Below are 23668 nucleotides of genomic sequence, written 5' to 3'. Positions count from 1 at the left end.
CACCAAATGAGGGAGACGGACAACCTCAGCTCTCCCGTCCTTCCCATCCCGGGCAGGCCCCCTGCCTCACCCCCTCCAACTCCACCCGGGGTCTGAGCGGTCGGGGTTTAACCCTCCATGCTCCCCGCCCCTCCCACGGGCCTCGGGTGCCAGGAAGCCGTGAGCCCGTGGAAGGGCGGGGTGGGCGAGGGCGCAGTGCGCGGCCCAGGCGGCAGGTGGCGGCGTCTCCCTGCGCCCCGCGGCCCCACGGAGCCCCCGGAGCGCGCGCTCGCCCGCCCTTGACCGTACCGGGAAGCGCCCTGCCCAACACCGGCGTCTCTGGGCTGGGCTGTCCAAGTTCAGAGGACAGACGGTAGCGCCTGAAAGGCGCGGGCAGCTCCGGGTGCCGGCGCGACACTCTCGCCTCCGGGACCCGCCGCACAGCCCCCAGGGGTGCGGCGGCGTCCGGAGCCCGGGAGCCCGCAGAGGGGGAGAGGCGGGGCGGGAGGCGCGGCGGGGCCGGGCGGGGCCGGACGGCCGACTCCGGGAGTCCAGCCCGGCACACCCGGGCCTCTCCTCTCCGCCCGGGTCGGTTGCCGACGGGACGCCCTCGGGCCGAGGCTGCATGGGGCTCCCGCGTGGCCGGCTCTTCTGGCCGCTGCTCCTGCTCGCGGCTGTCTGCTCCGGGATCCTGGTCGCCCTGTACTCCTCGGCGGTGGAGTTGCACCTGGGGCCCCGCACCGAAGCCAGGTAGGAGCTGCCGCGCGGGACCTGTCCGGAGGGCGCAGGGGACGCGCTGGGCGCCCAGCCCGGGGCCGGGCCGCCCTCTGGGGAGGCTTGCCGCGGGGACTTGGGCTGCGGCCCTTTGTACCCAGAGCCTCCACCCCGGTGTTAAACTCGTGCCACCGGGGGTCCCACAGCGGCTGCCGTATCCAAGAGGAGCTTCGCCCCTTGCGCACCGGAGATCCACTCCCAACAGCTTTCTGCTGACTTCCCTCCGGCCCTGCTTAGAAACCCTTTGTCCAGCTTTGGCTGGGACATCGGAATCAGATAAAGTCAGTCCCAGATTTCCATGAAGTGTCCCTCGCTAACGTCACATTTCTCAGATTCTACTTTGGGGGCAGGGACCCAAGTCTCCCAGGTCCGGCGTTGCGCGCGGCTCCTCAGCCAGGCGGCGGCAGGTCGCGCCTCTCCGGCTTGCTGTGGTCCCCGCCCTCCCCGCGCCCGGCTGGCTTCTCTCCTCCCGCTCTGTTCCGTTGTTTATTTTGATAAGCCCCGTCTGGGCGCGATCCGGTGAAGAGGTGGACAGGGGCCCGCCTTGGGCTCCATCCAAGTTTCCCTCCCCGAGCTGCTCCTGCTGCGCTCCGCTCCCCCTCGCTGACCCTGGGCACCTTCCTTTCACTTGTGCCCCAGGAGGAGAAACCTGAGAGCCTGCCTTTGGTAGGTCAGGGTTCCAGTTACTGAAGAAACCTTAAAAGGGATTTAGCTTTACTTCTGGAAGGTGGACCGAGCTGTGCCCAGCATCTGGATTTGTGAGGCCCCACAGGTACCTACAGCCTGGTGCAGAGGCCTCTGGGCCCTGGCTTTCCCTTCCCAGTGCTTTTCCACACACACAGTCCTCACTAAAGGGAATGAAGTCAGAATGCGTGTCTGCTCTCAGGAATGGGGCTCTACAGGTGGCTCCGTGGTAAAGAATCTGCCTGCCAAGCAGGAGACCCAGGTTCAATCCCTGGGTCAGGAAGATCCCCTGGAGAAGGAAATGGCAACCCACTCCAGTATCCTTGCCTGGGAAATCCCATGGACAGAGGAGCCTAGCAGGCTATAGTCCATGGAGTCACAAAAGAGTCAGACACTCAGACAGGACTTAGCGACTAAAACACAAAACCAAAAACACTCAGGAAACAAAGTCAAAGGGCACCCAGTGTTGCAAAACAATATGAAACACGCTTGCCATTGATTATGTGTCCCCTCCGTTTAGAACCAAAGATGCTCTAGCTGGCAACACCTGAAGTTTACTTTGCCTCCTTGGAGTCAGACATTGCATAAGGATAAGGACTGAAAAGGACTGAAGGTATCAAGAAAGGAGATCCGTATCAGTTTTCTATAAAGATTTTTTGAAACACATTTATTTGAACATCCTTCAAAAGTAACTAATACCACTATAAATATGAAGTTGACTGAACATCCATTATACCTCAACAAAGCTTTTTAAAAAGACCTTTCATGTTTTAAAAATCTAGTACGACCTGTCCATATCCTTGATGTTTCGGTGATGTTTGCATTTTAGCTAAACCCAGGGGCCAGGTCCAAACTCAGCCTCATTAGGAGCTGGACAAGTAGAGGGGCAGGTGGGATGGAAATCTGAGCAGGGCGAGCAGGCTGTGTGACCCCCTCACCTGGGGATCAAAAGCAGCCCTCCCGGGCTACAGTGGGGAATCCAGGGGAAGCCGCTGTGCTGGGACCAGGCCTGGCACACTGGAGATGGGAGATGAGGCTCTCCTTACTGGTTAGTGGGTGGAACCGGTCCAATCAGTAGTTCCTGGGCTTGGGATTTCTAGACTTGTTTTAGAGTGGGTTGCCATTTCCTCCTCCAGGGGATCTTCCTGACCAAACCCTTTGTCTCCTGCATTGCAGGCGGATTCTTCACCACTGAGCCACGGGAGAAGCCTTATTCCCAGGGTGGTGTCTAAAAGCCTTTGGATTCTGGGGGAGGGTGTCGGGGGAGTCTCTTGAGCAGAAGGGGTGCTCTGGAGACGAGTTGGCCTTCCTGAGACCCGAGCGATTCAGGGCTCCCTCCTGTTTCTATTCCGCCCATTCAGCAGTTCCTCTGTCAGGTTCCGAGCCTGGCTGCACATTAGAATCACTGGGGAGGAAGGGATGACAGTGGGGGAAGGGGGGTTGAATCACTGGAGACCCAGAACCATCCAATCAGAATTCTGGTGTTTTTCAAAAGTTCCCTGGGGGTTCCTGAAGGCCACCTGGGCTGAACACCAAGGTCCCAGTTCCTCCTCCGAGAGGAGCTACAGGGTTTCGTGGTTGGCCGATTTGGGTTGAGTGGAGGAAAGGGGATCGCTCTGCTTTTTCTGGCCTGCTCTTCCAAAGTCTTTCACAACCCTGAAGGCAGGTGGGGTCCAGGCGCCCTTGTGGCTTAAATGGTCTTGGTGCCTGGAAGCAAGTCACTGGAAGCCTTTGTTTCCTTCGAAACTGCTGATCTCAGATCCTCCCCACCTGCTCCCTCTGGGTTGTAGGGGAGGCGGGAGGAGTCTGGGAGTAGCCTGACCACCCTCTTGAATGGATAGGGGCTCCTGTTCCTTCTTGTTTGCCCTCTGCCCAGGTGGCTCAGTGGTAAAGAATGTTACTGCTAATGCAGGAGCTACGGGTTTAATTCCTGGATCAGGAAGATCCCCTGGAGGAGGAAATGGCAACCCACTCCAGTATTCTTGCCTGGAAAATCCTATTGACAGAGGAACCTGACATGTTACATACAGTCCATAGGGTGGCAAAGAGTCAGACACAACTAAGCGTGCGTGCACACACACACACACACGTGCAGGGACCACCTAGCACCTGGAAGGTGGGGGTGGGGCAGTAACCTAGACCCTTCCCTCCCTCCAGAAGGGTCAGGGTCGTTGCGGCTGTCACAGGGTCCCTTCCCTTTGCCCTTTAGGTAACAATAGCTAATATTTAGAAGACATTTCTTACAGAAGATAACACAGACTCTGTTTGAAGGCTCCCAACAACAATGCAGGCAGGACTTTATTGGGGCCCCTGCTGCAGCAATAGGAAGCAAAACCAGTACCAGGTTCTCTTGCTTGCTCCCTGGGGTTTGCGGGGGAGGGTGCGGTGAGTTGGTTCCTTCTACAGGGTGACAGTAGGGATGGGCCCGGGGGATCGGGCCAGAGAGGTGGCTTAGGTGGCCCACCCTAGAGGTGTCATGTGCAGGGCGCATGTGCATACCTGCTTCTGCTCAGATTTTGGTCTTTCTGTATCTCTTTGTTCATAATTTGCCCCAACTGCCACATGTACTCAGCTACTTTGAGTCCCTTGTAGTTTATTTTGCATTTTGTTGCTGGAGGAGATGTTTGTCCAAGTGCAAGCACTGCAGCAAAGGGTCCCAGGCCCTAGCCTCTCAATCTGACCATCTTCGTACCTGCATGATCATCCCTGCTGACAGACACAGACACTGAGCTTCTAAGATCAGTGGCTTCCAGAGATCCTGGAACCCAAACCCACGGAGTCCGGCTTTGGCCCCACCCCTTTCGCCAGGTGAAGGGGGCCCAGGGCACCTGGGATCTCACACCTGTTTCTGGGGCCTTAACAGGGAGACCGCTCAGATGGTCACGAGCCCAGGGCGCTGGCAATCTTTCCTGTTTTGTATTTTCATCTCTTAACCACCATCTCACTGTTCCCATACATTCCACATTTCAGCCACTTGCCAAGGGGCTAGGCAGAACAGGTGATAATTATTTGTGCCCAAAGAGACAGAGATGAGCAAGAATCAGAGCATAGGGGAAAAAATAAAAAATCAGACCCTGATGGACAGTCAGGCTCCAGAGTTACCAGAGGAGCATGCTCCCCGGGCAGGTCAGACCCCGGCTTTACTTCCACCTTCTCCCCCAGGAATACCACGTCATCGTCTCAAGCTTTCTTCGGACCCAAGGCATCGAATTCTAGGACGAGAAAGGTACAGTGGTGGGCTAACCTGTGGCAGGGTAGGAGGGGAAAGAAAAATGGGAATGAGAACATTCTTGTGAGCCGGCTGGGCGGGAGCCCTCTGGAAACCCCTCCTCTTCTCCCCCCACCCCCTTACATCCCCCTCCCCACCCAGAGAATGGAGCGCAGAACTGAGGGGCCAGCCAGTCAGCACTCTTCAGACCTGACCACTGAGGTCCCTGCACCCCAGTAGCAGAGAAACATGACTCCATCTTTACTCCTTGGGGTATAGCCAGCAGAAAAGTTCTTGCAAATCTTGATTTATCTTTAAAAGTTCTCTTTTATATTCTACTCCTCAAAGTGTCTTTTTACTGTAAAACTCACATTTAAACTGTTTGCGTGCAGGCATGCTAAGTCGCTTCAGTCGTATCTGATTCTTTGCAACCTATAGACTGTAGCCCTCTGTCCATGGGATTCTCCAGGCAAGAATACTGGAGTGGGTTGCCATGCCCTCCTCCAGGGATCTTCTCCTGCATTGGCAGGAGGGCTCTTTACCATTAGCACCACCTGAGAAGTCCTTTAAACTGTTTACCATGAAGTAAACACGAAGCCCAGGGAGCTCCCCCGCTCTAACAGAGCACACTGACCGTGGCCCGACAGGCATCTCAAGCATCTTACCTGCATTCTCTCACTTAGACCTGTCGGCACGGCTGGGAGGCAGCTTTTACAGTAACATGAGGCACAGAGATACCCTGTCAGGTTACCCGTGGGGAAGAGGTGGCACAGGGATTCAAGCCTCTGGTCGGACCCCGGGGCTGGCTCTGAACTCCCTAGCAAGGCGCCCTCACCCTCTCTGTGGGCTACAGTCTAGTGGGATGATGACTGTGTAGTTCTAGCCTGATCCCGGTTTAAGAGTTGTTTTTCATGCCCAAGACACTGGAACTTGTTAACTGAGGTCTCACGGGGGCCAGATCTCACCACATGCAAGGCTGAGTGACTGCAGAGCTGTCAGCGGCAGAGCGAGCTGCCCCCCAGCAGGTGATGGAGACCCCACCCCCACCACCCCAGGAACAGAGGTCAGGTGGACGCCTGGCTGGCTGGCTGAAGAAAGGCCTCAAGTGTCTTAAAGCACTTGGCCAGGTCATCTTTACTTTTCCTAAAGTCCTTTTTGCCTTGAGCTACTTGATGCTAATTGACATATTTCCTCACCTGGTTTAAAAACAAAAGGATTTCAGCTTTTGTCTTTTGGATATATATGACCTGGGAGAAAAAAACAATAAAATGAAGAAGTAGGTAAAGGAAAAATAAAGATAAGAAAGTTAGACAGTGTCAGATAAGTGCATGGAAAATATGCCAGAGGGTGTCAGAGATGCACTCTGAGCTTCCCTGTGACGACAACAAAGAAGGAAAGCTTGCCACCCTGTCCATGAGATAAAAGCAAGCCAGCTGCCCAAGCCAAGTGCAGCCTTTCTGGATACGGAGACCTGAAGATTTTTCTCTTGGAGCCTTGTAAAGGCGGCCCTGGAAAACATCCCTACGATGAACTGAAGAGTAGTGAAACTGATGCAGTCAGTTCAGCTTAATGCTTGCTTTTAAAGCATGAATTTGGTCCATAAAGATTGCTATGGGAGTATAACAAGTTGAGCAGAACCCAAATTTCGTATGTGTTTATCAGTGATTTTGTCAGCCAGAACACTAGTAAATGCAGAAAACCATACTCCACCGAAGGGAATCATGTAGGAATACCCAAAAGGCATGCACGTGCACACTTCAGACAGCCATCTGCTTCATCACATGTTGTATAACCGGCTTCCCACCACTTCACGATAACTCCCAAACTGCCACCCTTCCGAAGCCCACATCCCCAAGCAAATGTCTGTTCTTTTCCAAGGTCAAGTGCCATATTTTGAGAACTACTTATATATTTCTTGGGCTTCCCTGGTGACTCAGACGGTAAAGAATCTGACTGCAATGCAGGGGACCTGGGTTTGATCCCTGGGTTGAGAAGATCCCCTGGAGAAGGGAATGGCTACCCACTCCAGTGTTCTTGCCAGGAGAATCCCATGGACAGAGGAGCCTGGCAGGCTGTAGTCCATGGGGTTGCAGAGAGTGGGACACAACAGAGCGACTAACATTTTCACTTTTCTAGATGTTTCTTAACCAGTGAATGGGTGTAAAACTGCTTCTATCTTCATTTTATGCATCACTGAAAAAAGAGAAATGGAGTCTCTCTCAGTTCTAGAGGCCAGAGGTCCAAAGTCAAGTGTCAGCAGGGCCAGCTGCCCTCTGAAGGCTCTAGGGAAGAATCTCTCCTGGCCTCTTCCAGCTTCTGGGGACTCCAGGTATCCCCCGGCTTGGAGCTGCATCACTCACTCTCTGCCCCCACCCCCTGCCATCAGCACGTGCCTTCTTTGTCTGATTTTATTTTTGTTTATTTTTGGCCGTGCGGCATCTTCATTGCTGCATGGGCCTTCCTCTAGTGGTGGAGAACGGGGGCTACTCTCTAGCTATGGTGCACGGGCTTCTCATTGCCGTGGCTCCTTTTGAGGCAGAACACAGGCTCTAGGGCGTACATACTTCAGCCGTTGCGGCCCATGGGCTCCATAGTTGCGGCTGCCGGGCTCTAGAGCACAGGCTCAATAGTTGTGGAGCACAGACTTCATTGCTCCATGGCATGTGGGATCTTCCCAGATCAGGGATCGAACCCATGTCTCCTGCATTGGCAGGTGGATTCTTTACCCCTGAGCCACCACGGGAAGCCTAGCACATGCCTTCTTATAAGGATACCAGTCATTGAATGTAGGGCCCACCTTAGTACGTTATAAGTTATACTCCATCTATGTGTGTGGCTCAGTCACTTCAGTCGTGTCTGACTCTTTGCAACCCTATGGACTGTAGTCAACCAGGCGCCTCTGTCCATGGGATTCTCCAGGCTGGAGTGTGTTGCCTAGCCCTCCCCCAGGGGATCTTCCCAACACAAGGATCGAACCCGCATCTCCTTCACCTTCTTACATTGCAGGTGGATCCTTTACCACTGAGCCACCTTATGGTATAATCTCACCTTACCAATTACATCTGCAAAGACCCTCTTTCCAAATAAGGTCATGTTCTGAGGTTTGGGGTGGACATGAATTGGGAGAGGGGACACTATTCAACTCAAGATAGGCACCGGCTGGTCAAAGACATCACAAATCTTCCCAGCAGCCCTTTCCACGTGAACCCTACTGCAGCAAGGACGGCCAGGGCTAGGGTTTGGACCAGGCTGATGGATTCCAAGGCCTGGGGTGGACCTCCTCCAACACATGGCAGGCAGATCTTACCCGTTTGTGGGAAAGTGCCCTCAAGTTCCCCTCAAGTGTGAGGTGAAGTAGTAGGCCAGAGCCGTCAGGCCCGAGAGACGTGGCATCCAGGGAGAAGGGCTCAGCAGGGTAAATCCAGAAAGCTCTCTGACCCCCACCGGGCCGCTGCGCTACAGGCCAGCTTGGCTGGAACATCTAGGGGGTGGCCTAAGTCTGGAGGGGGAAGGGCAGTGCTTCCCTCCCAGCCCTCTTGTGGGGTGTGCAGGCTCCCTGGAAGGCTCCCACCCACCCCACCTTCCAGAAACAGCCCTAGGGGACTTCCCTGGGGGTCCTTGGGCTTCCCTGGTGGGTTTGATCCCTGGATCAGGGGAGATCCCACCTAGTAGTAGAAAATGGCAACCCACTCCAGTATTCTTGCCTGGAGAATCCCATGGACAGAGGAGCCTGGTGGGCTACAGTCCGTGGGGTCACAAAGAGTCGGACACAACTGAGCGACTAACACTACAGGTCCAGTGGTTAAGAATCTGCCACGCAGTGCAGGGCACGCGGGTTCCATCCCTGGCTGGGGAAGGGGGATCCCACATACCTCAGAGCAGCTAGGCCCACGGTGCAACTGGAGAGCTCGCGTGCCACACCTAGAGAGGCCTGACCACGAAGATCCTACATGACGCAACTGAGACCCAAGGCGGCCAAATAAATAAGTAAATTAAAAAAAGAAACAGTCCTCTTATCTTGTCACCCACAGAACCTGCTCTGTCGACACCCACTTTCTCTCGCCGTTCAGCGGGACCCTCGCTTCCGGAATCTGTTTAACCTCTCCACTCCGGTGCTGCTGTCGGGGGACGTCTTCACCCAGCAGCTCTGGGACAGCCTGAGCCAGCACAAAGCCCCCTATGGCTGGCGGGGGCTCTCCCACCAAGGTAACCTTCAGCCCTCTGGCCCCAACTAGTCCATTCCTCCTGCATCTGGGCCACGGTGCCCCTCTCTCCTCACTTCCTCCCAGCCAGGCTTCAAAGCTCGACGCCACAGCTGGGAGACTCCCTGCCTCTACAAGCACCCTCTACCAGGGTCAAAGAGAGGGGCCTGGCTACCGCCCCACCCCACCCCTGCCACCAGCGGCTCTTGCCCTCCTGGGGCCTCCCTAGCATGAAAGATGGCCAGTGTCCAAAGGTGGCCGAGGATGGCAGTTGTGAGCCCTCAAACAGCCTACTGATGGCTGCTGCTGGAAGAGACCACCCAGAGCCCCCTCCACTTTAAGCCAGCCCCTCCACCCCATCCCCACAGGCCCCAAATTATTTCCTTTTGGAATAAGCAAAGTCTTGGGAGGACTGGTTATCTGAGTTCTCGAGATGACTGGGGCCACGGCCAACCCTCCTGCCCCACCACCCTCTTTGCAGGTGTCCTGCTCCCACGGACGTTTCACTGTCCTCCACCCTCTGTGCCTCTCGAGAGGGGGCTGGTGTCAGGCCTCAGGCAGGTGCGGGGTGCCAGGAAGAGTCTCGGGAAGGCCCCAGTGCCCCTCACGGTGCCCCACCTTGTCCCACAGCCATCGCCTCCACCCTCAGCCTCCTGAATGGCTCAGAGAGCGCCAGGCTGTTCACCGTCCCCAGGGAGCTGCTTCCTGGCTGCATCCGGTGTGCCGTGGTGGGTAATGGAGGCATTCTGAATGGCTCCCGCCAGGGTCAGAACATCGATGCCCATGACTATGTGTTCAGGTATGTGGGCCAGGGGCCAGGGAGGAAGTAGGAGAGGAGCTGGGTGGAGAGCTGGTCCCCAGCCAGCCCCCCGGGGGGAGCATCGTGGGTGAGGGCGTGGGCTAATGGAGCAGCAGCAGCCTCGGGCAGTTCAGCAGTTGTGATGGGCGGGCAGGCGTGGACAAGGGTGTTAGGCAGACAGACCCTGAAGACTCGAGAGGCTGTGGTCAACCCAGGGGACCCGGGAGGAAGGAGATGCCAGGGCTGGCTTCGCCCATTTCACAGGGCATCCCTTCAGGTGCCCGGTTGTCAGGATGGGGCTGGCGACCAGGCACTGGGGCTGCCGTGGGTAGAGGGAGTGGCAGAAGCCTGGTGATGGAAGTCAACATGCAGTACCGTGTAGCCACAAGCAGGCTGACGAGCCTCTGTCTGGACCAGACTCAATGGTGCGGTGATCAAAGGCTTCGAGAATGACGTGGGCACCAAGATCTCCTTCTACGGTTTCACCGTGAACACAATGAAGAACTCCCTCATCTCCTACTCGAACGTGGGCTTCACCTCTGTGCCGCAGGGACAGGTGAGGCCCCAGTGGGCACCATGGTCCCTGACAGTCGGCGCCGTTGTTTCCTGTCCGCCCCCCCATCCCACCATGGGGCGGGCCACGGGGCTCCCAAGCCCCAGCCCAGTGGATGGGCAGGTTGTGTGCCAGGATCTAGGGCCTGTGTGATGGGGTGCCCTGTGGCTCAGGACCAGGAAAGTTCTGGAGTGGAGCATGAATGACTAATATTTACTGAAGGCTTAAGGAATGCTGGGAACTTTACAGAGGTTAGCCCCCTCTTACTAGGAAGGGCACTAAGGCTCCGGGCCCCTTCGTTCAGCAGAGCGGCAGTAGAGCCGGACTCAAACCCAAACTAACCCCTGACCCAGAGCTCAGCAGCACACAGCCAGCCAGAGGGTATTTACTGAGTGTCTCCTCCATGCCCACCCCAGACACACTCACCACAGCAGCCCCTGAGAACTGGAACCTGAGTCTGTCTGCTGCTTCCAGGCTCTTTCAACCACACCCAACTGCTCTAACACCATGCTTCCCCTTCTAGAGGGCTTCCCTGATAGCTCAGTTGGTAAAGAATCCACCTGTGATGCAGGAGACCCCACCTCGATTCCCAGGTCAGGAAGCTCCACTGGAGAAAGGAAAGGCTACCCACTCCAGTATTCTGGCCTGGAGAATTCAGAATGCCATGGACCATATAGTCTATGGGGTTGCAAAGAGGTGGACACAACTAAGCGACTTTTACTTTCTTTCCCCTTCTAGAGCAGGCTGGCTACCACATGCAGCGGGGAGGTCCTAGGATAAGGGTGCTGATAAGGGTGCTGTGGTGCTCAAGAGGGCTGACTTGAGTTTCCAGCAGCTTCCTCCTCCGACCAGGGAAGTCAGGGGTGTCCTAGCCACAGCATCCGTGCTCCGAGGCCTCTTTTAGCTCATGATGAAACAAGATGGCACAGTTTCATTTCTGGTGTAGCCATAGAACCTGTATGCGTGCGTGCTAAGTGGATTCAGTTGTGTCCAACTCTGTGCGACCCCATGGACTGTAGCCCGCCAGGCTCCTCTGTCCATGGGATTCTCCAGGCAAGAATACTAGAATGGGTTGCCATGCTGCCTCCAGGGGATCTTCCTGACCCAGAGATCAAACTCACGTCTCTCATGTCTCCTGCATTGGCAGGTGAATTCTTTACCAATAGTGCTACCTGGGAAGAACCTGTATGAGTTCTCCATAGCTGCATGACAAATGACCCCCAAACCTCATAGCTGTAAACAACAAACACTGCTTACCTTGCAGTTTTCATGGGTCAGGAATTCGGGAGCAGCTCAGTAGAGTGACTTTGTCCACTTTTTTTTTCTTAGCCTCCTCTGGCAGCATGGAAGTGCTAGTCACTCAGTCATGTGGTCCAACTCTCTGCGACCCCATGGAGTGTACCCCGCCAGGCTCCTCTGTCCTTGGAATTCTCCAGGCAAGAATACTGCAGAGGGTAGCCTTTCCCTTCTCCAAGGGATCTTCCCAACCCAGAGTCCAACCTGGGTCTCCCTCATTGCAGGCCGATTCTTTACTGTCTGAGCCATCAGGGAAGCCCTTCCCAGATGACAAAGCAGGTAAAGAATCTACTTGCAATTGAGGAGACACAGGAGATGCAGGTTCAATCCCTGGGTTGGGAAGAGCCCCTGGAGAAAGAAATGGCAACCCACTCCAGTATTCTTGCCTGGGAAATCCCATGGCCAGAGGAGCCTGGCGAGCTATAGTCCATGGGGTTGCAAAGGGTTGGACACAACTGAGTGACTAAGCATACAAACACCACCAGCATGTGGGACCCTAGTTTGCTGATGAGGGACTGAACCCACCTGCGGCCCTGTGTTGGAAGGTGGGGTTTTAACCAGTGGACCAGGGAAGTCCCTCATCAGAGTGGTTTTGGCTCAGGGTCTCCCACTAGTCACAGTCAGGCTTGACAGGGGCTGCCGGTCAGTAGAAGGCCCGCCTGGGGCCAGGGTGAAGATGGGCTCCCTCACAGCCCTCACCACGCCGGCCCCTCTGCAGGCTAATACACTGTCTCCCCGAGGGGGTAGCTAACTCGACCCAGAGCAAGTGATCCCAGAGAGCAAGGACGCTCCAGTGTCTTTTATGACCCCCTCTCCAAGGTGGGGGCACACACCCTTCCTTACTCCCACTTTTTCTTATCCATTAGAAAAATTCTTAGTCCCTCAGTCCAGCCCACTCAAGGGAATGGCAGTTAAGCACAGCTCCTTGAAGGGAAGAGTATCAGTGGGATTGAGTGCTGAAACCCTCAGTGGAACCTGAAAGAACAGGGCACCTGAAAGAGGAAATTACAGACTCAGAAGGGAAACGCTCCTGCCAGGGCAGGGGGCTGGACTGGGTGGAGGGCGGTCCACTCGGAGCAGGAAGCCCCCGTGATCTTGTCCCCACCCCCGACAGAACCTGCACTATATCTTCATCCCCTCGGACATCCGTGACTACGTGATGCTGAGATCCACCATCCTGGGTGTGCCTGTCCCCGAGGGCACCGATAAAGGAGACAGGTGAGCCGGCAAGCAGGGAAATAGGGCATGGTACTGCTCCCGGGTCCACTGTCGGATGGGAAAGGTGAAGGCGGCCAGAAAGGCCCCAGGAATCCACCAGAGCATTAGAAGAGTAAACTCTTCTTTTTATCCTACCCTCAGGAAGGCCCAAGTAACGCTGCTGGTCCCCAGGGACCCTCCTGACCAGGTGGGCTGCAGGTTCAAGGGGCTCCTTTTGGAAGGGGGCCGGCAGGCCTGGCCCCTCAGCTTCAGCTGCGGTCCCCATAACCCGCCCAGCCCCCCAGCTGGCCTGTCCGCAGCTGGCCCTGCTGTCCTGCGGGGTGCATTGTGTTTGGACACCAAGAGTGGGGGCCAGGGCCCATGCCACTCCTTGGCAGGCACCCTCCCAAGACTGCCCATGAAATGGGAGAGCAGGCTACGTGGGCCCAGTGTCCTGCAGAGTGGGAACAAAGGGCCCTCTGTTCGTCCTCCCCCACCTTCCTGGGCAGCAGGCCCGTGTCCGGCTCTTTTGAACCATGTCCGGGCCTCATCTGAACCTTCTCCCTGTGGTGCCGAAGACAATTTTTTGTCCCTGAGTCGGGTCCTCACAAATCTGCACCAACCCCTGTAGCCGCAAGGACCGGCCCTCCTGTCGCGCTGGACCCTGGACGTCTCACCCACCCTCAAAGAGCACCTTCTGAGGCATCCTTAGGGGTTAAGCCCTCGAGGGCCAGGCCGGCTCCGCCAGCCCCGCCCTGGGCCCCGCCCCCACCTGCTGATGACCCAACAATCGCCTGGGGCAGCTCCCGGGAGTGGGCTTTGCGACCCAGACGGGACTGGCTCCTGGGGGTTGGGGGGGGGCTGGCTCAAAGACATCGGGTGGACATTAAGCCTCCCCAACACCAATGAGCTCCCCCTCCCATTCCCCTAATCCGTCCCCTGCCCAGTCCCCCTCCCAGTCCAGATCCAACCACACTAACCAGCAGCCCTACGCCAGCTCTGGCGGCTCCGCTCCTTCCCCGTCCCCCACCCGGGGGTCTTCCCGTCCCCCCTCTCACCCTGCCACCCCAAATGCCTCACAGCCTTCTTCCCGGGCCTCCTCCCTGGCCCCCAGCCCTCATGTCCAGCCTCGGGGGTCTTCCCAAAACGCCACTCCACCCGCCTCCAAATCTCCCTCTCAATCTGGCTTGAAATCCCTCTCCCGAAACTCTTCCCAAACTCCCCCCCTGCCTGGCGCCAAGTCGCCCGCCCACAGCCCCGCGCCCTCAGCCTCCTACATCGGGCTCGGGCCCATCCGGGGCATCCCGTCCTACATCACCCCCTACGTGCCCCGCTTCATGAAAGAGACCCCCTACTTCCAGCCTCCTACTTCGCCCCTCCCGCAGAACCAGTGCTTCCCCTGCTCCTTCCCCTGCCGGGTCCGGGACCGCCCGCGCAAGCCCCCCGACTCGCTGTACTTCCCTCTCCTCCCGCCCCCTCCGCACCTCCCCCGGGTCAGCTGCTCCTACCCGTCTCCCCCCGCCCTGTTCACGCCCCCCTCCTCCCTCTCCTACACCCCGCCCACCGAGGTCCTGGTGGGCGGGAAGCCGCACGTGGTCCCCACGGTGCTGCCCGCCACCTTCTACACCCCCTTCTCCCGCTACTACGCCCAGCCCCGCCCCTACCGGTCCGCCCACCGCCACCGCCCCAGCTCCTTTCACCTCTCCTCGCTGCACAACCCGGCCTACGACGGCTCGGGCCGCTCTGTTCACTTCTACCGTGGGTCCTAGGCCTCAGACCTACTTTGGACCGGACTCCTCCGTCAGCAAATTCAAGCTACTCCATCCAGACTTCATCAGCTACCTGACAGAGAGGTAGGTGCGGGCAGGGGTGGTGCTGGGAGCAACTCCCCGCCCCCCTCGGACCCCCACCATTCAGCCCACACCTGCCCGGTAGCACTGGCTTTTTCCCCGGAAGATGAAACCCAAAGCTGGGCCATGTGCCGAGGACCACCCTGGCCGCCCCCCGCCCCCCACAGCACTTACACTGCTTCATTTACTTGTTTAGTCCCTCAGTCCTGTCCCATTCTTTGTGACCCCATGGATGGTAGCCCACCAGGCTTCTTTGTCCATAGCATCTCCCAGAAAGAATACTGGAGTTGGTTACCATTTCCTTCTCCAGGGGATCTTCTGGACCCAGATTGAACCCAAGTCTTCCGTTATTGGCAGGTGGATTCTTTACCACTGAGCCCCCAGGTTAAATACATTGATGGAGGTGATGTTCTATCAGTCAAGGTAGACAGGAAATAGGAAACTCAACAGGCTTACTTACCAAAAATGTTCACCAAAGCTTAGGCCGGGCATAAAGGGACCATAAGTGTGGGACTGTACGGGGACTAGTGGAAGCCAGTGTTCAGGCCCACACAGGATGACCCTGGGAGGAGCCTGGGGAACCCCTGCCTGCAGATCTCCACCCCCACCCCACCCTCCATCAGTGGCTCTCAGCAGGAGGCTGGTCCACTGTCCTGTCTGGAGAGTTTTGGTTGTCACTAGGCGACCTCAGTGCCCCTAGTGGGCAGAGGCTGGGGATGCTGCTGAACCACCTACAACGCACAGGGCAGCCCCTGCAATGCACAACTGGGAAACCTACTGCATGCAGCCCCAGGCTAGCACCCCAAGACCCAGAGCAGGCCAGGGGCGGCAGGAGGGTCTGGGAGGCAAACTGAAGACCACTCAACAGAGGAAGAACGGGCTGAGAGGCTAGGCGATTTGCCTGGCAAGGCCTAGATGAGAACCCTGGGCTGAGGTCAAGGCTCATGGTCACCATACTGTGGCCTCACTTTTGGACCATCTGGGTGTCTGAAAGCATGTACGTGTGCACGCACACGTGCGCACCATCTCACTAGCGGCCCAGTCACAGGACCTACGTGTACTCTGTCATGTGTGGCTCCTGCTTGGCCAGTCTGGAGGTAGAAATTTAGGTGTCAGGTTAAATAACTATACCAACTATGCCCTAGACATTGTGGTGTGGGAGGGTGTCGCAGAGAGGAAAAGCAAGTTAGGCTGGATTCAGGCTTCTAGAGAGTGGGAGAAAGGGAAGAGTCTCACCTGTGGTTCTTCGGCAGGGCCTGTTCCTCCTCACTGCTTCTATTACCTACGGTGTTATTTCAACCAAAGATTTTTGTGTATAATTCATCCTTTTCCAAATGACAGATGGGTGAGGGTAGAAGGGCCAGAAATTTTTGCCATTTTCCAACCTGCCTGAGTGGGTGTAACGGCACAACCCTCAAGCTGATGTGCAAGACCAAAAGTCTTGGTTGTTTTTATTTTTGGCTGCACTGGGTTTTCTTTACTGCATGGCTTTCTCTAGTTGTGGTGAACAAGGTCTACTCTTCACTGTGGGGTGCAGGCTTCTCATTTTGGTGGCCTCTCCAGAGTGCGGGCTCTAGGCACACAGGCTTAGCTGCTCCTCAGCATGTGGGATCTTCCTGGACCAGGGATTGAACCCATGTCCCCTGCACTGGCAGGCGGATTCTTAATCACTGGACCACCAAGGAAGTCCTCCGAAGTCTTTGAGTTCTGATGCTTCTTTTTGCTTCCAGGTTTTTGAAATCCAAGTTGATTAACACAAAATTTGGAGACCTATATATGCCTAGTACTGGGGCCCTCATGTTGCTGACAGCTCTGCATACCTGTGACCAGGTAAGAGGTCTGCTCTTTCAGGAGCCCACAGCAGCAAAGCTGGTGTGAATGGAACCTTATTCCATCCATGAGATCCTCTGCGTGAGGCCTGCTAGCCCAGACCTGGGACTCTGAGCCTCCATTCCGTGACAGAAGGCTCCCCAGCTGCACGAGCCATCTAGTCTAGGGAATGGGGTGGAGGAAGTGCTCTCGGTCCCTTAGGGGACAGCCTTGGTCCCAGTCTTGCCTTCCTCCCCAGGGCCACCTTTCCCCGGGCTTGTTCTTTCACCCTCTGCCCGAGGGCAGCCACTGCACATGGTGTTTAAGGGACATACGACCCAAGTGCTCTTGTGAAAGCAAAATCTCAACCAAAGTGGGTAGGGTCATGTGTTTTGGGAGGACTCTCAAACTGAGGTGGGCAACCTTCCACACGTGGAGTCTCTGAAATCACTCCATGAGCCAATTCTTGCTGAGGTGGTACCCACGTGAGCTGCAGAGAAAGAGGCTGAGAAGCAGTTTTCAGGGAAAGGTAGTGGTGACCCAGGCACAAAAGCTGGAGGCCAAGCACCACTGGGCTCTGGTCCCCTTTTCCATGTTTCAAACAGGACTCTCCGGCCTGCAGTCACTGTTAGAACAGGAAACGGGAGGTAAGGGGCTTTCTGCCTCTACCTTGAGCATAATGATCACAGCTTTGGTGTCACAGACCGGAGTTCAAAACCCAGCCCAGCTACTTACTAGCTTGTGACTGGGGACACATGTTTTGGTTATCTTTCTGAGCCCATTTTCCCATTTGTAAAATGGGGACAGTATCTACAATTATTTAAAGTTGGATGAGAAAATGTGCAGAAAGAGCACAGTGCAGGTATGAAAATGTGGGTGAGAACGGTTGTTTAACCTCACCTTCACACAATAAGTTCCTGTCACTTTATACACTATGCTCAGTCGTGTCCGACTCTGCAACCCCATGGACTGTAGCCCACCAGGAACCTCTGTCCATGGGGATTCTCCAGGAAATACTGGAGTGGGTTGCCATGCCCTCCTCCAGGGGCTGCACTGCAGGCACATTCTTTACCATCTGAGTGCCAGGGAAGCCCTTCACACACAGCAGCTCAAATGCTAACTCAAATGCTAACTGTCCTTGTCCAGGTTAGCGCCTATGGATTCATCACAAGCAACTACCAGAAATTTTCTGACCACTATTTCGATCGAATGAAGAAGCCACTGATATTCTACGCAAACCACGACCTGTCCCTGGAAGCCACCCTTTGGAGGGACCTGCACAAGGCTGGCATCCTTTGGTTGTACCAGCGGTGACCCAAAGGCATCCAAGACCTTTATTTTTGCAGAGCTGTGGCCCTGGGACCCTCAAGTAACTAAAGCTACCTTCTTGTGTCTTCTATCCTTGATACCCACCTAACCCCTTCCCTACAGAGGACAGAGTGGATGTGTCAATGTCACTGAAGACTGCTCTTTGTGGGACACCCTGCCTTGTCCTTAGCTCATCCAAGGAGACTCCTCTGGGCCCAGGTAGACAACCCAACCTTGGTCAAAGAAAAAGACTGCTCTGCTGGGCTCATCTTTAAAACTTAAGAGAAAGAACACTCTCAAGATGAGACTGACCAGCGTGAGCATGCAGGCATCCTTCAGAGCTGAACACTTCCAAGCCAGCAGTGGCATGGACCAACTAGGTCAGTGGAGTGGCTCAGGGCCTCTCAAGCAGTAGAAACAAAAGCACTTTTCAGCCCAAATCCTCCCACTAGCATGTCCAGCCTCAGACTCCAAAGCAGTTCACCTGAAGGACATGCTGGAACAGCTTTTCTGAGAAAGGGAACTGACTGATTTCTGCCCCCTGATAAAGTGGGAGCACAAAAGGCAGAAAGTCATTTGAAGTTAATTGCATAAATGATGGATAACCATTGTGTCTGTGTTTGTGTTGGGGAAAGTAGTGTATCACGCATGGTGTTTAGCATGGAGTCTGAACCATCGGAAAAGTTCTGGCCTCTGATTAAAGGCCCAGTGAAGATGTGTTACCATCCCATCACCAAAAGGACATTACTGGGTAACAAACCCTCATCACCGGACATTGACTATCAAGGCTTCAGTCATTTGACTGGATACAGGCAGCTTTCTTTTAGATTATATAGGCTTCAAAGTGTAAATCAACTGAATGACCACTACAAAGCTCCGCACACAAACCCTGGGTTTGACTCGTGTGGTGTTGCCACACCCTGTAAGGCAGGGGAGCGGGCTGGGGAGGTCTCCCCAGGGCTGGCTGGCAAGAGCCTCCCACCCAGAACCTGGCCTCTGGGCCCTGGTTCTGAAGGGTCATTCCTCTCCGTACAACACTGCTGCTTTAGAAACTTAAGGTGGGTGATTAAGAGAAAGGACATTTAGGATTTAACTACTATAGCAGCTACTTGAGAAAGCATGGCTTCCTGATGCCTTTCCCCCCGTAGTTTATTTTTTCCCTATTCCCATCACATCTGTAGCTAGCAAAACCAGTCAACTGTATAAGATCGATTTAGTGAGAAACTTGAAACTTTCATTTATAAAAGAATGAGCTGATTCACAGAAGAAATCATTGCTCTTACAACGGATCTCAATCTGGAATCCACAAATGCTAGTAAGTCAACTTTTAAATGTTTTAATTTGCTTTAAAGTTAAACCCAAGACACACTGTAGAAATCCACTGAGAAAGGTTTTTTTAGGCTGAACACCTGTTTCCCCTTAGTCTTCAACAGAGCGTGTACATGTAAGTTTCATTGTATAATCTCTGCGGTCCCCCCACTGCACCAAGATCACCTCAACTCTGTGTGTGGTACTGCAAATGTTGTTATACCTTAATTTACAAGAGGCAATCCTGAAGGAACTCATTCTAAACAATCTATCATTTTGCCTGTGTGTTTGTGTGTGTGGAAGGCACAACCAGATTGATACAGTGCAGGCTAGTGGGTCCCAAATGCCTCTTTCCAGGAGACGGTGATCTGAGAGAATAGAATCTGGCAAGGGTCCAGTAAAGAGCACCCACCAAGTGCTGGGAGCATTTATATTCAGACGCCCTCTGAAGTCAAACATACAGGTTCGGGGAATCCCCTGGTGATCCAATGGTTAGGACTCGGCACTCTCACTGCCAAGGGCCGGGGTTCACGTGCGGCAGAGCTTAAAAAACAAAACACAAAAACCCCTCCAGGTTCACTTGGGTCCCGCAGAACTGTCAAGTCCACTCAGAAACAGACTGTAACCCAGCAGGTAGACCTTCCCACTTGTTAACACATCCTTTCACTATGTTTTGCTTTAGGCTGTAGGCTGCTTGGACCAGTTTTCTAGTTCTTTAAATCCCACCCCAAATATAGTTTCCTTGGTGACCAAATATGTGACCTTACACATGAAGAGCTGCACATACCTCCCAACTTCAGCAGAAAAGAAAGGCAATCTGTGCCCACTTCATCATTGAAAAGCGTGGCATTTCAATGGGAACAAAGCCCAGTGCCACTCTGACACTCTCTCGCTCACAAGCCAGCCATGCCATTTAGACAAGAGCTGGGCTAACCCCAGGAGAGTGCCCTGTGTAAACAAGACACCTGGAAACCATGCTAGTGCCATGGTACCCCTTCTTTCCTGACATTCAGGATATAGTACAAAGGCAAGAGAGAGATCAGATTGTCCTGAAGTGTGCTCACTGCCGCAGCCGGCATACATCTTCCATTGCCGTCTGTCTCAAAGAGCGCATTCGTTTTCTTGAACTATGTGACAAGCACTCTTTCATTCCACAATAAGAGCATAAGCCAAATCTGGGCCACTTGCCCATTTCTGCCACCTCTTATGGCCTGTGCCCTCAGAGCCAAAGGGTGACAGGGCAGCCCACCACTGGTTTTCAAGTGGCCAAGGGATGGGGTACCAGGACTGAGGTCTGGGCAGGGTATGTGAGCACAACTCCCTTTGGAGTGCATTCCGTCTGATCCCTTATAAAGCCTGAATTGCTTTTAAGAGCCCAGGGCCAGCCCTTAAGCCTCAGAACAGATTGTTTTCCCTCAGTCAAGATGTTCAGACAGGGATAACTAACCATCACAGGCTTGTGGGGATTCTTTCGGACACGTACGATAGAAACAGAAAGCTTGTGCTTGCTTCGGCAGCACATATACTAAAATTGAAACAGAAAGCTTACATTACAAACAATGGGAGACGAACGGTTTCACTTGCTTTAGGTAAAGCAGGTCAGTTCTGTTTCACACGCTGCAGACACCTAGCAAAGAAAACAGACCTATGTCAAAGTCTCCCTGCCACTCAGCACAACCCAAGGGCCAGAGGAAACAAAAAGAACATCCACCCAGGCCTGTTTTCTCTATTACACACGAGAGAAATTCCACGTCAGGTCCAGGGCAGCCGCCACAGCACTGCAGCCAGTGTGTTTTTCTGGAGTATCCTTTTCGGCCTCAAACTGAAGCTGTACCTGGAGAGGGGAAATTGCAAAGGAAAACCTATTCAAGAAGGTCCACATAAGTATCTCTCATATAGCTCACTGTTAATTCAGGCATTAAACAAACCAAATAAACCAGGCCTCAATCTTCTCTAAAGTTTCCCTTCTCTAAAGGGAAACTGAGTCTCAGATATCCAGATTCCACACTCAAAGGCCTTTTTTTGGCCTTCAGACAGGGATAACTTCACATCATCATAGACTCAGCTCCCCACCCAGCTGCCAATCCACAGCACAAGCAAACTATGTTTTCCTTACCAAATTCAGCTTTACTTCCTCTCCCGGGAACTCATTCAATCTTATCTACTTTATTAGAATGTGCTTTCCCTCAAGGGCAAAAACTTTATATCTAGTGCCTAGCTGTACCCAGCATCCCAGACCTGACACGGTGACAGTTCCTGTCCTTTTAAAGCCAAGGTCTCCCTGAGCACAAAGTGTCTAGTAGCCAAGTATATATTTCAGCATCTTTGGGCTGTCAGTAAAAATGCCTGAAACAGTGTGGATTATTCCTTTCAGCCAGACCACTGAAGGCAAGCTGAACAAAGGGTGCCTGATGCCAAGAAGAATCAACACCAAAGAAGGTCACTTCTCCTTTGCTCACCTGTGTGCAAAATGATACTGCAGAGCAACCATGTGGCTTTCAGTTCTTTAAGATAGGGATTATAGATCTGCCCTGAGAGCTACTTAAAAATAGCCAGTACTATAACCTTGCTGTAATAAAAATCCCTGAGCTAAAAGTAGATCAGATCATCTCACTGTTCCTCCACATCTGCTCTTAAATGGCCACTCGTGATTCTTGGGCCACACTCTAGAGCCATCTCACCCATCTTAGCATGGCTGGAGGTGGGGTCCAGGAACATTTTATAGGTGCAGAGCCAGGTCTGAAAAGCACCACTCCTGTCTTTTAGAAATGAAGAAACAAGGTTCTGGTGTGGTTACCTGGTAACCACAGTTAGTGGTTAGTCTAACACTGGGTTTCAACTTCAACTCTACATTTTGGGTGGGGAGTTCTTTGTCAGGGTGGTGGGGGACCTGTCATGTGCACTATGGGGTAATTAGGGGCATCGCCTGGATCCCAGCAACACTCTCCACCCCTAGTTGAGAACCACTAGCCTAACTCAGTAACCAGTTGTTCAACTATATCTCAATAAAGCTTAATAATGTCCCCCTTCCAAAATCACTTATAGCTATATTTTTATGGTTCTTAAAAAAAAAAAACCTAGTTGTGTAACTTTGGGCAAATGAAATCACTAATTCAGTTTCCTTACTCGGGAGCAACATAGGGAAACATCTACCTCATACAGCGTTGTAACAACCACTGTGAGGGTGCTTGGCAAGGGGTTTAGGAAAGAGTTCAAACTATTTCTCTTCTCTGGGCACTAAAAGCAAAAACTATTCAAGAAGGTCTACACAAAGTATCTCTCAGACAGCTGTTAATGTGTGGTAAGACCCACACATCTCTGAAATATAACAAGCCAACACTTAAAGGAACCATAATCTATGCAATTCTGTGAAAGTTAAAACTCTTACCATTTATAGAAATCTCATCACACGGATCCTTACATCTCTGGATGATGGTTTTCATGTGACTTTTTTTCAAAGCCCACAGCCTACATCTTTAATTTAAAAGGGAAATATGGATAACACATTAACAGGAACAAACTTAAGATATTCATTCCTCAGAAGTTATTTAAAACGTTGAGCCTCAGCAAGTTAGAATTCCTCACAACAGAAGTCTTTTCAGACAGGGATAACTTTAAATCATCCTCAGCTCAACCAGTAACCAATATTTCTAAATCTCAATCAACTTTACAGCTCAAGTTCCAAGTCTCCCTTTTACCCGTGAATGCAGTGGCATCCACTTTGGTTTCCAACAGCGACACCTAGCGGCCCCAATTACACTGGCACAGAGACCATCCTTATTTCTGGATTCGGGGTAGGACCCGCAACTGGTCCACAGTCAGTCAGGATTCAGAGCTGCGGTGTGTGGCAGGCCTTAACACCATCTCAGCTTTCTCATTTCTGTTGCCCACACAGGATCCTGCCTACATGCATTCTTACCTATTTCAGATTTCCATTCGTTACTTCTAAGCTTCAACCTGCAGGTCTGCTGCTCACCGTCTCTGCAGATGCCAAAGAAAGGCCTGTGGGGAATAAAAACATAACCATGTTAAGGGTCGCTATAAAACTACAGCCCTCCAAACAAAGTCCACCACGCCACTGATTATTAGCTGTAGAATTAAATGAAAATTGATTGGGGCCGTCCTCAAGGCACTCCAGCAGGAAACCAAATATTTAGACGTTAATACCCTGGATGTTAATTGCGAGCTTGCCCCGTGGGAGGACCTGGGGACCAGCAGGGCCGCTGGGCCTGCAAGCTCAGCGCCTGGGTGGCCGTGAGGCCTGGGAGCTGCGCAGGATGGAAAAGCCGCTCTCCCCAAGGAGGGACGCTCCCGGTGCAAAGGTGGGCCTGGGCTCTCTCTCCCCTCAGTAACAAAAACTCGCGCCCTTTGGAAAGCGTTTTCTCCCCGAGTATCTCAAGTTAATCCTCCCAACCACCTATGGGGGTGGGGTTTGGGGGAACCAAGCCTAGCGTCACTATTCCGCCTTCGAGCAGCGGGAGACCAAATATGCTAACGCCGTATCAAGGAATAAGCTGTTTACCCACCTCCGCAGCCTTCCCTCGACAAAGGCCCGAGGTCGCTGGCCTTGCTGCAACCACAGCGAGGAAACCATGACTTCCAGCCATGCAACCCGCATCGGAAGAGAGGGCGGGTTTCCGCCTGCGCGCAAGTCTTCACGGAAGTCTCGCCCGAACTCTCGCGCTATTGAAAAAGGGCTGC

General features: G+C 53.7%; 1 protein-coding gene, 1 long non-coding RNA gene and 2 other non-coding genes across 6 annotated transcripts; 1 reads left to right on the top strand and 3 right to left on the bottom strand.

Moving 5' to 3' along the window:
• Positions 1 to 269: 269 nt before the first annotated feature.
• Positions 270 to 19238, top strand: ST6GALNAC2 (ST6 N-acetylgalactosaminide alpha-2,6-sialyltransferase 2). Of its 3 annotated transcripts, XM_043461724.1 has the most exons (9): positions 287 to 729; positions 4600 to 4663; positions 8677 to 8851; positions 9478 to 9646; positions 10064 to 10202; positions 12610 to 12713; positions 14462 to 14545; positions 16273 to 16372; positions 17498 to 19238. In XM_043461724.1, exons 1-9 carry the CDS (start codon positions 605 to 607, stop codon positions 17663 to 17665), a joined length of 1128 nt encoding a protein of 375 aa, XP_043317659.1. In that variant the 5' UTR covers positions 287 to 604; the 3' UTR covers positions 17666 to 19238. The 3 variants fall into 3 exon arrangements, with proteins under 3 accessions (XP_043317650.1, XP_043317667.1, XP_043317659.1); XM_043461732.1 differs by lacking the exons at positions 14462 to 14545; positions 16273 to 16372; positions 17498 to 19238 and adding exons at positions 12855 to 12900; positions 13324 to 13419 and having other exon boundaries at positions 277 to 729; XM_043461715.1 differs by lacking the exons at positions 14462 to 14545; positions 16273 to 16372; positions 17498 to 19238 and adding an exon at positions 12855 to 13386 and having other exon boundaries at positions 270 to 729.
• On the bottom strand, positions 18980 to 23612 carry LOC122437152. The gene is made up of 6 exons (XR_006268185.1): positions 23494 to 23612; positions 22887 to 22969; positions 22356 to 22441; positions 20705 to 20801; positions 20517 to 20594; positions 18980 to 19510 (listed from the first exon to the last, which is right to left on the bottom strand). It is a non-coding gene; the product is annotated as an uncharacterized LOC122437152 (long non-coding RNA).
• LOC122425465 lies at positions 20948 to 21032 on the bottom strand. Its single transcript, XR_006264857.1, has one exon. It is a non-coding gene; the product is annotated as a small nucleolar RNA R38 (small nucleolar RNA).
• On the bottom strand, positions 22524 to 22601 carry LOC122425460. The gene has a single exon (XR_006264855.1). It is a non-coding gene; the product is annotated as a small nucleolar RNA R38 (small nucleolar RNA).
• Positions 23613 to 23668: the final 56 nt, after the last annotated feature.

The sequence above is a fragment of the Cervus canadensis genome, chromosome 1 (assembly GCF_019320065.1).
Source record: "Cervus canadensis isolate Bull #8, Minnesota chromosome 1, ASM1932006v1, whole genome shotgun sequence".
Taxonomy (NCBI): Eukaryota; Metazoa; Chordata; class Mammalia; order Artiodactyla; family Cervidae; genus Cervus; species Cervus canadensis.
Note: the sequence above shows the minus strand (reverse complement) of the source record. Positions and strands in the feature narration are given on the sequence as shown.